Here is a 15,767-nt window from a genome sequence, read left to right as displayed (position 1 = left end):
CTTTAAGAAAGTTTTTTTTCAAAAATGTAAGTTTTCAAACCCGCTTTAAATTTTTGAAATGACTACTCAAATCCTAAATAGAGATAGAACCCATGACATTAAACTTAGATGAATTGATATCTGCAAACTGAATTTGTTAAAATGAAGGGATGACTAAGAGATTCTGATTAGTACAACATAATGTATGATTGTTTTTGAATGGGATAAGTAGGCAAAATATATTATGGGGAAACCTGTGTTATGAATATTTTGTACTAAAGTTAGTATTTTGCATGGGATTGTGAGGGAGTGGGAAGTACATGACTGGGTTTCCATAACAACACTCCCTCACCTCTTACGGCAGATGGCACTAACCTGCTGGGCCAGAGGGGCAGAGCTCAGGTATGGAGGGAGTTAAATGCCCTAAAGCAGAACACTTCAAGGAGGCCCCTAGTGAAGAGGTTTCCAGGAAGAGGCCCCGAGCCAAGAGTTCTCTAAAGGAGTAGCAACTGAGGCTACAATACCTAAGGAAGAGAAATAGCAAGAACTGTTTCCCTGGGGTGGGAAACTATAAACTGTCAAGTCATCCTCCAGGAGTGAATGATACGTGGACAGAAGACTGCCAAGATAGGAGAAAACCTTGCAGAGTATTTCTAAAGTGAATAAATTTGATGTGTGTCCAGAAGGGACCAGAGGTGGCATTAGTTGCCAGAGTGTTTGGGCCTGGCTAGGTGCCAGCCCTATAAAGAGTATTGACGGGGACTATCTTAAGAGAGTCTCTACTCAAAAGGGCTAAGCCTGTGATGTAACAGGGCTAACTACAACCCCTTTTGTGTGCATACATAAAGTACTCTTTACTTTTACCTGCAATCTGTGTGTGTTCCACATTTCTATGAGGTCCTGCAGCCAGCCACTCTGCCAGAGGGATCCTTGTTGAGATTGACAATCAGTGTTCTGATTTTAAAAGTGGTGTAACATGGTCCCATCGTTTCGCTCCCGAAATCATATTGACTGCAGTGTTCTGGACCAGTTGTAATCTTTTAATATCTACCAAGCAACGTAGGCCTTAAAATAATGAATTACAGTAGTCTCTATGTCCTAAAACTATTGAATGAATGAAGTAGAATATGAAGAGATTTCTTTTTGTCAAAGTAGGGTTTTACTGAACATATTTTTTTTTTAATTTGAAAAAAACATTTTTGAGCGATTGAAGGTATGGCATTTAAAGTTTAAGTGATCATCAATGATCACTCAAAGAAATTTAAAAGAATTAGAGTTCCATCTATTCATAAAGGATGGGGTAGTATGACATCACATTTCCTAGAGAAGATTAATGCTCATTTTTTATTTGGATTTAATTGCACTTTTTCAGAACATAACCATACAGCAACAGTATCTATTTTTTAATCGGTTCTTGAAATTGTGTAAGATGAGACAGTGTGCTGCTTTGGCATTTACCATATTGAAAGAATCCGGTCTGCCCCAGCTATTATACCAGTGATATCACTGGAACAGTTACGTTTCTGTACCTCCATCTGCTGGTAGAGAGATAAAACCAATTGGTTGGGACTGGTCTACCAGGATTCAAGGAAAGGAAATTAACAAATATGAGTAAATTTCACCATAAACACAATAGTTTATGTGAGATTGTTTTTCATATTTTATTTTATGTCAGAGATTTATGTATTCTAAATACATCTGTGAGGTTCCATATCAAATCTGTTTTGTAAATAAAACAAAGTAATACTATAGAATAAACTAAAAGATGTTCCAAAACATCTCCAAACCAATAATAATTGGTCTGACAGTTTGTTGTTAAAAAATGACAATGGATAACTGATGCTAGCTGCATACCTTTCATTGATAGCAGTTGTAGTGGAGTATTAGCCTCTTATTAGAGAAGCATACTGAGAACCAGGGAAGCCAAGGTTCAAATCTCACTTCTCCCACTGACTTTCCTTGTGACCTTGGGCAACTTCCATTACCTCAGGTACAACTTAAATTGTTAGCCCATTTTGGCAGGGGAAAATAACTCATCTGAATATAGGGGATCTTTTACTAAAGCTTAGCTTGAGTTATCTGCAGCAGGGCCCATAGGAATAAAATGGACCCTATTGCAGATAACTCGAGCTAAGCTTTAGTAAAAGACCCCCATAACTTGTCTTGAGCGTAAATTTGTAAAAGGCGAGTAATAAATGTAAACTCAAAATCTAGAAACTGCTAATAGAACACAGGTAAAGGCAACATGAAGGAAGGCAAATATATAATGATAAATTGGAAACACTGCTGTAGAAAGGAAACCAGAGAAATGAAAGAATATTTTCCTCCTCATTTTGGAGTTTGGTGAGCCTGGTTTAGCAATTCATGTGTCAAACATTTGTTTTATTTTAGTATGCCACCTAGTGTAAAAGTGTGCATTACATTTTTATTAATTAAGAAGGTCTTTTTCCATCATTTTCATACTTTGGCAGTTCCTGATTAATGTTTCCAGAATGAACACTTAGGGGTTTGGGAAGTATGTGTTTTTTGAGGGGTGGCATTGTTTTTCCCTCTTAGCACCATACTGTGTTTGCAGGATTTCTTAATATCAGTACCCCAACACTTTATGCATTACCTATTCAATTCTTTAAATCATTCTCATATGTAAATGCTTAGAATAATCACAGAAAAGATTAAGAACATTTTATAAACATATAAACAGCGGAGCTGTAAGTATTTAAAGGAAATAAAGCAAATCATACATATATTTTAAAAGTTACATTTAAAATGTACAGATGAATCTTAAGCTGAATGAGGTTGTATGCTTTTGTGTATCATTTGTTTGGAGTAGCTTAATGTTAGAGAAAAAAGGCAGTTATGAGTCTCCAAAATCAATGCATGTTAAAGGATCTTGTAAGTGTTTAATGATTTAGTAATTAACATATTGATGAACTTTTGTGACTTGCCTAGGGAAAAAGAGCACGATTTAGAAAGGCGGTACGAGCTGCTGAACCGGGAGTTGCGGGCAATGCTTGCAACTGAAGGTAAGAAATGCTCCCAGATATTTTTCAGAGCTAAAATGAATGCTGATTACAACTGGGGAAAAATGTATTAATATTTTTAAGTATGAAACCTAAGGATCCAAGTCCTTAGGAGTGGAGGAATAGCCTAGTGGTTAGTACAGTGGACTTTGATCCTGGGGAACTGAGTTTGATTCCTACTGCAGCTCCTTGTGACTCTGGGCAAGTCACTTAACCCTTCATTGCCCCTGGTACAAAATAAGTACTTGAATATATGTAAACCGCTTTGAATGTAGTTGCAAAAACCTCAGAAAGGCGGTATATCAAGTCCCATTTCCCTTTCCCTTGTTTACAAGGCTTTTCTTTTGAAACAGTACACAAGAATTGTTGATGGGGAGGAGATCAGATATGCATTCCATTATGATGGCAGAATTTTAGTGTAGGTACAGACATATTTAACTTCATGCAGAATGAAATATAAAAGGTTAGTGGTCTGCTTCCTAGAAAATTCTAAACAATGGGCTATTGTAATCAGCCACATTAAGTCAAACATGCATTTCATTAAACCTCACAGGAATCACAAACACAGCTCTCAGGTTTCTGCACCAACATTCAGAAAATTTTGTGGAAAACTTTCTGTAGTTCTGTAGTATTCCATATAGATAAAATATATATATTGTAAACACTTCCCACACCGCTTGGCTGTGCTTCGACTTTCCCAGACCTGGGCCTAACTCCACACCAGGTTTACTAGGTAACTCTGGATACTTGGCAGTTCAAACAATATCAAACCAGTCAGAAATTTCCTGTATTTATTTAGGAATAGTCTCTTCCCTGGGGCTACATGCCTCCCCGGGCTAGTACATAGCTCCAGCACTCTTATAGCTTCAACTCAGCAACAAAAAGGAAAACAAACAAAAAAACAAGCTCTTTTCCAACAGGTATTAACCCAGCCCTGAGTCCCATAGTCCAAATCCTTCCCTCCCTGAGTTCATCAAGTGCACTAATCTTTGGGCAAATGTTCCAGCACTTTCCCCAGCAAAAAGGTTCCCAAAGTCCATTCAGCAAAAAGCCCCAAAGTTCTTTCACCCAAAAGTTCCCCAAAGGTCATTCAGCAAAAAAGGTTCTGTTGCGCGCTTCACACTCACCCTAGCAAACCCTCACCTCAGAGCAGCCTGAGGAAAGGGGACCCCCTCCCATTCATACCAGCCATTAACTCCTGGTATCCTCCCCAAGGGTTTGCTTGAGCCCAGGGTCAGGTGGAAGCTACTTCCCCAGGGAACCCGCTCAGATACTTCTCTGGGCTTTTCTCTCAATGAATTGAATTAACCGATTCCTCAAGGTTGCTAACAGGTCCTGAGATTGCCCCTTTTCCACCCGGGCTAAGGCAGAAATATCCATGGGCTCTACCTGCATTCTTTCACCAACCTCTTTGGCCCCGGTAATCACCTCCTCAGGCATCCATTCCATAGGCTCTATCTGTCTCTCCCCTCTCCCCAGCTGCTCCCAATCTTTATCACGAGCCTGCTCAAAAGCCTCCTCCTCCTCCTCCCCTGGGAACCTGGGAGTTGTAGTCTGGTTCACCTTCTCTAAGGGAGTCTAGTGGCCTCCTCTGGGAGTCAGGGGCATTGCAGCGCTGGTTAGCCTTTCTAGAAGGTTCAGGTGATCCTTCCCAAGGATACTGGGATTGGTAATCCCTCCATTGTTCCCACCCACGCCAGCCTTTCCAGCTCCCCGGTCCGGAGTTCCGGCTCCTGGATCTACCTAACCCTTCATAAGTGTCACAATATGTGTATATGTGTGTGGAGATTTTATAGAGCGAAAGAGAGAGCGATTAGGGCTACATTTCCATTAAATTAATTTAAATTTGTAATTGTAGTTAATCACATGATTAAAGGACCAGTCACTCCCTCACTCCTGTTCTCCAAAATTTTTCTCTTCCTCCTCTCCACTCTGGGTCCAACATTCCTCCAGCCAGGCTCCAATATGTTTCCCTCTCTCTTCTTTCCATTGTCTTGCATCTCTCTCTCTCTCTCCCCTCCACCTCCGGGTCCAACATTTCCACCTCCATCCTTCATTCCCTCTTTCCCCCTCCCATTTTTTAGTTTCTCTCTCTCCTCCCCCTCCAGCTGTTAGGTCTATACCACGAATAGTGAGCCCTTGTGCCAAACAACGTCTGGCAGCCAGACAGTTCTGATCTTACCTGGAGAGTCAGGACAGAGGCCTCCAAAGAAGGACAGGATGGAGCAGACAGATGACCAAAGACAAGGTCCAGGTCCGACCAGCGGTTCGAGGCAGGCGGCACTCAAAAGCAAAGTCCAGGTCCAAACAATGGTTCAAAGGCAGGCGGCAGGCAACAGCAAAGTCCAGGTCCAAACAGTGGTTCAAAGGCAGGCGGCAGGCAAAAGCAAAGTCCAGGTCCAAACAATGGTTCAAAGGCAGGCGGCAGGCAAAAGCAAAGTCCAGGTCCAAACAGTGGTTCAAAGGCAGGCGGCAGGCAAAAGCAAAGTCCAGGTCCAAACAATGATTCAAAGGCAGGCGGCAGGCAACAGCAAAGTCCAGGTCCAAACAGTGGTTCAAAGGCAGGCGGCAGGCAACAGCAAAGTCCAGGTCCAAACAGTGGTTCAAAGGCAGGCAAAAGCAAAGTCCAGGTCCAAACAGTGGTTCAAAGGCAGGCAACAGCAAAGTCCAGGTCCAAACAGTGGTTCAAAGGTAAACGGAAGGCAATCCAGAACACAGAACTCAGGGATCCGCAAGCAGAAGCCGAAGCAAAGAACCCCGCCAGCGTCTGCACTTAAATAGCCCCCTCCATCAGGAGAAAACTCATCAGCTGTCCGAAAGGTGGAGCCAACAACCAGCCCCAGGGCTCTGGATAGGCTGGTCCCAGAGAGAAGGCGGAGTCCAGCCGCGACCAGCCAATCCGGGCCCGGAAGGGGCGTTCTCTCTGCTCCCAGGTCCCGCACCCGGAAGAGACCTTCTAGTTTGAGAGCGCCGGCCATTTTGGCAGCACCGGCGCTCTCCGGCCGCCACCGCGCTATAGCGGCGAACCGGCATTGTCCAGGAGGCGGGCACAACTCCACGCCGCCCATAGCCAGCGATACCCCGCTCTCTCCTGCTCGCGGAGCGAGGCATCCCAGCGGGCAAGGCGGCGCAGGTAAGGGACGTGACAGTACCCCCCCCCCCCCGTAAGCCCCCCCTCTCCGTCTTGGTCCAGGTTTAGTAGGGTAGCGAGAGTGGAACTCGTGCAACAAATCAGGAGCCAAGGATATTAGCAACTGGCTCCCAGGAATTATCCTCAGGACCAAAGTTTTTCCACGAGATCAAGTAAAACAATCGACCTCGCTGGAGTTTAGAGTCAAGAATCTCTTTTACCTCGAACTCCGGATCAGGGTCAGAGTCTGGGACCAGAATCTTCTTGGGAGCAGGATGCCAGTGGGAAGTCCTAAAAGGTTTAAGCAGAGACACATGAAAAGCATTGTGAATGCGAAGATTACCAGGTAGGTGAAGGCGATAGACCACCGTCCCCACTCTAGATCTCACAGAAAATGGCCCGATGAAGCGAGGGGCAAACTTAAGGGAGGGAAGACGCAGTTTGAGGTACTTGGTGCTGAGCCATACTCTCTGTCCCGGCTGGAATACGGGAGCGGCACAGCGACGCCGATCAGCAAATTGCTTGTACCGAGCAGCCGCCCTCCCCAACTGCTGACGGACTGTCCTCCAAGTTGCATGAATGGTGGTGAGAGTAGACTGGATCAGTGGAGGAGCCGCAGTCAAAGGAATCGGAGGCGGAAGACGAGGATGACGTCCAAAAACAGTGAAGAAGGGAGATGTCCGTGAAGCAGAATGGAAACTATTGTTGTAGGCAAATTCCGCCCAGGCCAGAAGATCAGTCCAATCATCTTGACGAGCATTAGTGAAGGCCCGAAGGAAAGCTTTAAGGGTCTGGTTAGTACGCTCTGCCATGCCGTTGGTCTGAGGATGGTAAGCTGAAGAGAAATGCGTGGTAACCCCAAAGGCTGAGCATAATGATCTCCAAAATTTAGAGGTGAATTGCGACCCTCTATCACTGATGATACGATGCGGCAGTCCATGCAACCGAAAAATGTGCTGGATAAAATGGGACGCAAGAGCCTTCGCAGATGGCAGGGACCGCATGGGTACGAAGTGGGCCATGCGAGAAAAACGATCCACCACCACCCAGATGATCGTGTTGCCCTTGGAACAAGGAAGATCAGTTATAAAGTCCATCGAGACCTCCTGCCACGGTAGGTGGGGTACCGGCAATGGTTGAAGAAGCCCCCACGGCTTGCCTGGCACGGACTTGGTACGGGCACAGGTAGGACAGGTAGAGACAAACTGCCGAATCTCCTGGGCCATGTGGGGCCACCAAAAATAACGGGAAATAAGATGATAGGTCTTACGGAACCCAAAATGTCCCGAAAACGCAGCAGAATGACCCCACTGAAGGACCTTGCGACGAGATCGAGCAGGAACAGGAGTCTTGAGACAGGCGGATGCCCCCACCGTAGGGGAAAGGCAAGCAGGATTGAGCATAGGATAGAGCTCCTCAGGCTCCTCAGGTACATCAAAAGCTCGGGAGAGGGCATCTGCCTGTATATTCTTCTCTGCGGGACGAAACACCAAGTGAAAGGTAAAACGCGCAAAAAATAGTGACCAACGGGCCTGCCGGGGATTCAAGCGTTTGGCATCTTGCAAATAAAGCAGGTTTTTGTGATCAGTAATGACTGTAATAGGGTGGGCAGCACCCTCCAGTAGGTATCGCCACTCCTGAAAGGCGAGCTTCAGAGCCAGCAGCTCTCTGTCCCCGATGGTATAATTGCGTTCAGCTGGCGAAAACTTCTTAGAAAAAAAAAAAACAAGGATGTTTCTTACCAGAAGAAGTTGTCTGGGACAGCACCGCCCCCACCCCTAAAGCAGAGGCATCGACCTCCACGATGAAAGGCTTCGTGACATCAGGACTACGGAGCACAGATGCAGACAGGAAAGCCGTCTTCAAGGCAGAAAAAGCCTCCAGGGCAGCAGGAGACCAATGCCGAACATCCGCCCCCTTCCGAGTAAGGGCTGTCAAAGGAGCCGTGAGGAGCGAATAATGGGGAATGAATTGTCTGTAGTAGTTAGCAAAGCCAAGGAAACGCTGTAAGGCCCGGAGACCTTGGGGAAGAGGCCAGTCCCGGATAGCCTGCAGTTTAGCAGGATCCATTTGTAATCCAACAGCAGAGATAATATGTCCCAAAAAAGGAATAGTGGATTGATGAAACGCACATTTTTCCAACTTGGCAAACAGTCGATGATCCCGGAGTCGTTGAAGCACTGTGCGGACATGCCCGGGATGATCCAGGGGAGAAGCAGAGAAGATCAGAATATCGTCCAAGTAAACAATGACTGAAGAATAAAGAAGATCCCGGAAGATGAAGTTGATGAAATCTTGAAACACAGCCGGAGCATTACAAAGTCCAAAAGGCATGACCCGATACTCAAAATGTCCTTCATGAGTATTAAACGCAGTTTTCCACTCGTCCCCCTGACGGATACGAATCAAGTTGTAGGCCCCTCGCAGATCCAACTTAGTAAAAATAACTGCCCCCTGGAGTCGATCAAAAAGCTCCGGGATAAGCGGAAGGGGATAACGGTTCTTGACTGTGATGTTGTTAAGCCCTCGATAGTCAATGCAGGGCCGCAAGGACCCATCCTTTTTGGAGACAAAAAAAAACCCCGCCCCGGCAGGAGAAGAAGATGGTCGAATGAATCCTTTACGAAGATTGTCCTGAATGTAGTCCCGCATGGCAGCAGATTCATCCCGGGACAAGGCATATAATCTTCCTCGAGGAGGCATCGTGCCGGGTAACAAATCAATGGGACAATCGAACGGGCGATGGGGTGGGAGGGAATCTGCCTCCCGGGCATCAAAGACATCAGAAAACTCATCGTATTCCTTCGGAAGATAAGCTTCACAGGGGTGGAGGACTCCAGGTAGCGCTGGCACATTAATAGGAGGAGGGTGCACTGGTGTCAGACAAGTTTCAAAACAACGACCACTCCATTGGCTGATCTCTCCCGAAGGCCAGTCTATGCAAGGCGCGTGCAGCCGCAACCAGGGTATACCTAGAATTACAGGATGGATGGCTTGAGGTAAAATAAGAAATTGTATCTCCTCATGATGAAGAAGGCCCACCTGCATCCGAAGTGGAAGAGTGAAATGAGTAATAGGCTGTGGCAGAGTAGAGCCATGAATGGACGTTACTTGAAGAGCTGGTTTACAGGGAATAACCGGCCTTCCTAGGCCCTGAAGTAACCTAGCATCAATAAAGTTGCCTCCTGCTCCTGAATCCAGCAAGGCTAGGGTGTTTATCCTGTATTCTTGCCACAGTAAGATAATAGGTACTGTCATTAAGTTATCCGGAAGGGTTCCTGAACGACCCACAACCACCCCCTTCACAAGGCTAGGGTCTAAGCATTTCCCGGCTTGTTGGGACACCCTTTCACAAAATGACCAGGTTTCCCACAGTACATACATAGTTTATTCTCCCTCCGGTGGGTCCGTTCAACAGCTGTCAGTCGGTGCCTGCCAATCACCATAGGCACTTCCGATCCCTCCGCAGTCGGAGCCGCAGCCTTCTGAGGAGAGACAGTTCGTGGTCTTTGAGGGGAAAACCTGCGAGACGGACGAGAGGCAACTTGTTCTCGTGCCCGTTCCTGGAAGCGGACATCAATCCGAGTACTTAGGGAGATTAGAGCGTCCAGGGTACTAGGGATTTCACGGCCGGCTAACTCGTCCTTGATGCGTCCGCTCAAACCTTGCCAGAAAATGGCCGTAAGAGCCTCTTGATTCCATTTAAGTTCCACCGCCAGGGTACGGAATCGAAGAGCATAGGCTCCAACCGTACTGCTTCCTTGCTGAATCCGTAGTAGCTCTCCTGCAGCAGAGGAGGGGCGCCCTGGAACATCGAAGACCATACGGAACCGACGCAGGAATTCTCCTAGTTCCGAAAGGAGAGGATCCTGTTGCTCCCAGAGAGGTGAAGCCCATGCCAGAGCCGAACCGGAGAGTAATGAAATAATGTAGGTAATCTTTTGTTTGTCCGTAGGAAAAGAAGCAGGTTGCATGTCAAAGAGCATCTGACATTGGTTCAAGAATCCGCGGCATGCGGAAGGTGTGCCGTCAAACCGGGGAGGTTCAGGCAAACGAAAGGCAGGCAGGGGTGGAGATGTCCTACTTGCTCCGGGAGCCGGTGCTCGCTGCACTGACATCTGGGAACACACATCCTGCAGTACTCCAGACAATCTGTTGAGCTAGGCCTGTTGCTGTTGAAGAGCTTGAGCCAAGTCGGTCAGATCAGGCTTATCTGGCGAGCTCATGGCTTCGGCTTTCTGTTAGGTCTATACCACGAATAGTGAGCCCTTGTGCCAAACAACGTCTGGCAGCCAGACAGTTCTGATCTTACCTGGAGAGTCAGGACAGAGGCCTCCAAAGAAGGACAGGATGGAGCAGGCAGATGACCAAAGACAAGGTCCAGGTCCGACCAGCGGTTCGAGGCAGGCGGCACTCAAAAGCAAAGTCCAGGTCCAAACAATGGTTCAAAGGCAGGCGGCAGGCAACAGCAAAGTCCAGGTCCAAACAGTGGTTCAAAGGCAGGCGGCAGGCAAAAGCAAAGTCCAGGTCCAAACAATGGTTCAAAGGCAGGCGGCAGGCAAAAGCAAAGTCCAGGTCCAAACAGTGGTTCAAAGGCAGGCGGCAGGCAAAAGCAAAGTCCAGGTCCAAACAATGGTTCAAAGGCAGGCGGCAGGCAACAGCAAAGTCCAGGTCCAAACAGTGGTTCAAAGGCAGGCGGCAGGCAACAGCAAAGTCCAGGTCCAAACAGTGGTTCAAAGGCAGGCGGCAGGCAAAAGCAAAGTCCAGGTCCAAACAATGGTTCAAAGGCAGGCGGCAGGCAACAGCAAAGTCCAGGTCCAAACAGTGGTTCAAAGGCAGGCGGCAGGCAAAAGCAAAGTCCAGGTCCAAACAATGGTTCAAAGGCAGGCGGCAGGCAAAAGCAAAGTCCAGGTCCAAACAGTGGTTCAAAGGCAGGCGGCAGGCAAAAGCAAAGTCCAGGTCCAAACAATGGTTCAAAGGCAGGCGGCAGGCAACAGCAAAGTCCAGGTCCAAACAGTGGTTCAAAGGCAGGCGGCAGGCAACAGCAAAGTCCAGGTCCAAACAGTGGTTCAAAGGTAAACGGAAGGCAATCCAGAACACAGAACTCAGGGATCCGCAAGCAGAAGCCGAAGCAAAGAACCCCGCCAGCGTCTGCACTTAAATAGCCCCCTCCATCAGGAGAAAACTCATCAGCTGTCCGAAAGGTGGAGCCAACAACCAGCCCCAGGGCTCTGGATAGGCTGGTCCCAGAGTGAAGGCGGAGTCCAGCCGCGACCAGCCAATCCGGGCCCGGAAGGGGCGTTCTCTCTGCTCCCAGGTCCCGCACCCGGAAGAGACCTTCTAGTTTGAGAGCGCCGGCCATTTTGGCAGCGCCGGCGCTCTCCGGCCGCCACCGCGCTATAGCGGCGAACCGGCATTGTCCAGGAGGCGGGCACAACTCCACGCCGCCCATAGCCAGCGATACCCCGCTCTCTCCTGCTCGCGGAGCGAGGCATCCCAGCGGGCAAGGCGGCGCAGGTAAGGGACGTGACACCAGCAAATGAAAGGTCTGGTATCTCTTTCTCCTTTTCCCCCGCCAGTGGTTCATCTCATCCTCTCTTTCAATCCCACCTCACTCTCTATTGGACATACCTGAAAACAGGTCTTTTAGAGAGCAGCGGCAAAGCAGAAAAACACACACGCTGCCTATGACTTGCTCAGAGCTTCCCTTCGGACTCTTTCTGCCCTTTCAGAAACAGAAAGTTTGAGTCAGAGGGGGTGGGACAGGTCAGAAGAATAAGTCCAAAGCAAGTCACAGGCAGTGTGCGTGTTTCACTGCTCTGCCTCTGTTCTCTAAAAGGCCTGTTTTAAGGTACATCTCGAGAGAGAAGAGAGGACAAGATGCCAAAACACGGGCAGGTGGGAAGGGAGGAAAACATACTGGATAGCAACACCAACTGGGGGGACAAGAGGTGGTTGTGATTAATTTTATTAACTGTGATTAATACATTATTTATTCATGATTATTAAAAGAATTATCACAATGTTAACCTAGATTAATGTGCAGCCTTATATATATATATATATATGAGTGTGTGTGTGTTTATATTTGTATATCCATACATAACTATATATGGGTGTACATATCAGTGTATAGATACATAGATATAGAAAGAGAGAGATAAAAATGTGACTGTGTGTATGCATATATATTATATACATGGTGTCCGGAAAAAATGGGACCCCCCCCCCCCCCCACACACACACATTTTTCCAAATAACTCAAAAACAAATGTTTTATTATTAAAAAATCATTACTATTGACAGATGTTACTGCAAGATGCTGTAAAAACTGGATGATCCTATTTTTCAAAAATGATGTCATTCAAGAAGTGACCATTAAAATCTGTTTTAACAAAATGGCATTTAGTGAAGAAGATTAAGTTGCAATTAAATTTTTGCAACAAAATAAGGAGTACAGCACAAAATGTTTGCTAAGGGAGTTTCCTAATAAAAGGTTGGACTCACATTTTTTCATAGATCGTAGTCAGGAGCTCTTTTACTAAAGATCCCACGCAGCCGGCAGCAGCGGTTCCACCTTGAGTGCGCGCCATTTCTGGCTCTATGGAAAATAATTCCATGATTTCTAGCACAGTGCTAACCCAGCGATAATCGCTGCCCAGTGAGGTGGCGGTAAGTGCTCCCCCCACCCCCCCACCCCACGTGGTAAGAACAATCTTACTGCATGGCCATTTCTTCTTTTAGGCGCTTTTTACTGCAGCTTGCTAAAAGGACCCCCTCAATGTTTAAACGGTTGCAAAGTCTTTTGAAACTATGTAAGAGGTTCCATTTTTCCGCACACTGTGTATATATTTATTTATGCATTTATTTATTTATGCATTCTTGTATCCCATTATTATCCAAAAATAAATTTCGGTTCAAAGTGGCTTACAATTTACATTTTGGTGGAGTTACAATAGTATTGTGAAATGTGGAGAGGGCATCTATAGTTCGTGTGGTTATTCATAGAGGGGTCCTTTTACTAAGGTGCACTGAAAAGTGGCTTGCGCTGGTGTATACACGTGTATTGGACGCACGCAGGTTCATTTCTCAGCGCACCTGCAAAAAAGGCCCTTTTTTTTGTCCGAAAATGGATGTGCAGCAAAATGAAAATTGATGCGTGTCCATTTTGGGCCTGAGACCTTACCGCCACCCACTGACTTATGTAAGATCTCATGCGTTAACCAGACAGTAATCATCAGCATGCGTAGAATGCCAATTACTACCCAGTTAGTGCCGCGCGCCAGCCTACTGGACCCACATACAAAATGAAATTACCACCTGAGCCATGCGGTAGCCAGGCGGCTTAGTAAAAGGGCCCCAAAGTTTTTAAAGAGATAGATCTGAAGATGAGAAGGTAGTGGTAGCTTTTGTGTTCAGTAGTAGAGTTTTGGTGATGTTTATTCATATATTTTTGAAGGGTAGATTTGAAAGGAAGGCGACAATATCTTTGTGATTAGCTGTAGAATTTTTTGAAGAGGTAGGTTTTCATTTCTTTTCTGAATTGGAGATTTGTGATGCTTCTTATGGAATTTTGTATCGAGTTCCACCATTTGGAACCCTGATAGCTAATTCCTACTGTGTAGATAGTTTTGTAGATGGTGTTTTTGCAGTTGGGCAGATGTAGGAGTAGGTAGTTTCTGCTTACTGGGCTGTCATTTCTTGAGGATAAGTCAAACATGTTAAGCATGTATTCGGGTGCCATTCCAAATATCTTCTTAAAGATTAGGGTGCTCATTTTGAAAAATATTCTTGCCTTGACTTGTAGCCAATGTAGTGTTTCAGACAGTGGGATTGCCCTTTCGTATTTCGATTTCTTGAAAATCAGTCTTTTTGCCGTGTTTTGGACTGTTTGCAACGATTTTAGTGTGTTTTCCTTGCACCCTACATACGCTGCATTGCATTCTCACAACTGGATGATCACAAGCACCAAACACAGGGAGGAGATGGAGTCATCTTGTAGAACCAAACAGTCTTTATTCCAACTAGCATGGACAGCAAAAAAATGATTACCCAACACAGCCGTGTTTCAGCAGAAAGAATGGCCTGCTTCAGGGGTCTACAAATACATAAATATGAATAAATACATACATATGTGCTACGGGATCGGGTGATGGCTTCGTACCTCGGTGCCCTGAGAGGCCAGGCTGTGCAGACAGAAGACCAAGGCAGGCAAGGACTCATGTCTGCCAAGAAGAGTATCGAGTCTGAGTCTGAGGAAGACCCAGACTACTACTCAGAGAGGTCTTATGGTGTCCCTTCAGACCCCTCCCCTCCATAGGAGAGAAGCAAGTCACCACCTGAGACTCTCTTTCACTGGCTTTGTCAGGAAGATAGTGGCCACCATTCCTTTTAAGTTGAAGACAAAGGACGAACCTAGGGCAGAGTTACTAACCATCTTGGACTATGACTCTCACCCTAGGGAGGCAGTCACTTTACCCCCTCCACACCGTCCTCAGAGATGCACAGATGAATTTGGGGGATCCCGCTTTCTGTGCAGGTGGTACCAAAGAAGGTAGACTCTATATATAGGATCCAGAAGGCTCCCAGATTCAAAAAGGTATGGCTGCCCCAACACTCAGTGGTAGCGAATCTGCTCTCAGAAGGACCAGGAGCTCCAGGACTCATGCCTCAACTTCCCCAGGCAGGGAGGCCAGGACACTGGATTCCTTTGGGAGAAAAGTGTTTCAGGTCTCAATGCTCATTTCCTGCATCCAGACCAAGTATATGCTTATATATATGGTGAGGAGTGTTCTAGACTTTGTAGACACTCTCCCACTGGAGCAAGCCGCAGAGCTATGTCAGCTGGCTACAAAGCAGAAGATATGCAGGATATATCTGGCCAGAAGCACTTTTGACACCTTTAATGTTGCATACAGGCTTTCCACTTTGGTTTGGGGATGCATAGAGGGGCATAATCGAACGAAAACGCCTATCTCAATGGACATTTATCTCCGATAACGGGTACGTGAAGGGGCGGGACAAACCATATTTTTGAAAAAAAAATGGACGTTCATATTTTTTCCCGAAAATACGGGTTGTGCGGGGCAAATGCCTTGGATGTGTTCATTTTTGAGCTGGGCGCTTTTGTTTTTCAGCGATAATGGAAACCGAAAGCGCCCAGCTCAAAAACGAATACATCCAAGGCATTTGTTCGTGGGAGGGGCCAGGAGTCGTAGTGCACTGGTCCCCCTCACATCCCAGGACACCAACCGGGCACCTTAGGGGGCACTTTTACAAATCAAAGAAAAACCGTAAACGAGCTCCCAAGGGCATAGCAGCTTTCCCTTGTGTACTGAGCCCCCCAAATCTCCCCCAAAACCCACTGCCCACAAGTCTACACCATTACCATAGCCCTATGGGGGGAAGGGGGGCTCCTACATGTGGGTACAGTGGGTTTTGGGGAGGTTTGGAGGGCTCAGTATTATGCACCACAAGTGTAACAGGTAGGGGGGGATGGGCCTGGGTCCACCTGCCTGAAGTCCACTGCACCCACTAACAAGTGCTCCAGTGACCGGCATACTGCTGTGATGGAGCTGGGTATCACATTTGAGGCTCGCATACAGGCTGGAAAAAAAAGTTTTTAAACTTCTTTTTTT

The 15,767-nt window shown here is 46.7% G+C and overlaps 1 protein-coding gene across 1 annotated transcript in view; it reads left to right on the top strand.

The window, feature by feature from the left end:
• EHBP1 (EH domain binding protein 1) overlaps positions 1-15,767 on the top strand; it is a 763,964-nt gene that overhangs the window by 712,292 nt on the left and 35,905 nt on the right. Inside the window, 1 exon segment of the mRNA XM_030196160.1 lies at positions 2,929-3,002. Within this exon segment, the coding sequence (XP_030052020.1) occupies positions 2,929-3,002 (74 nt within the window).

The sequence above is a fragment of the Microcaecilia unicolor genome, chromosome 3 (genome assembly GCF_901765095.1).
Source record: "Microcaecilia unicolor chromosome 3, aMicUni1.1, whole genome shotgun sequence".
Taxonomy (NCBI): Eukaryota; Metazoa; Chordata; class Amphibia; order Gymnophiona; family Siphonopidae; genus Microcaecilia; species Microcaecilia unicolor.
Note: the sequence above shows the minus strand (reverse complement) of the source record. Positions and strands in the feature narration are given on the sequence as shown.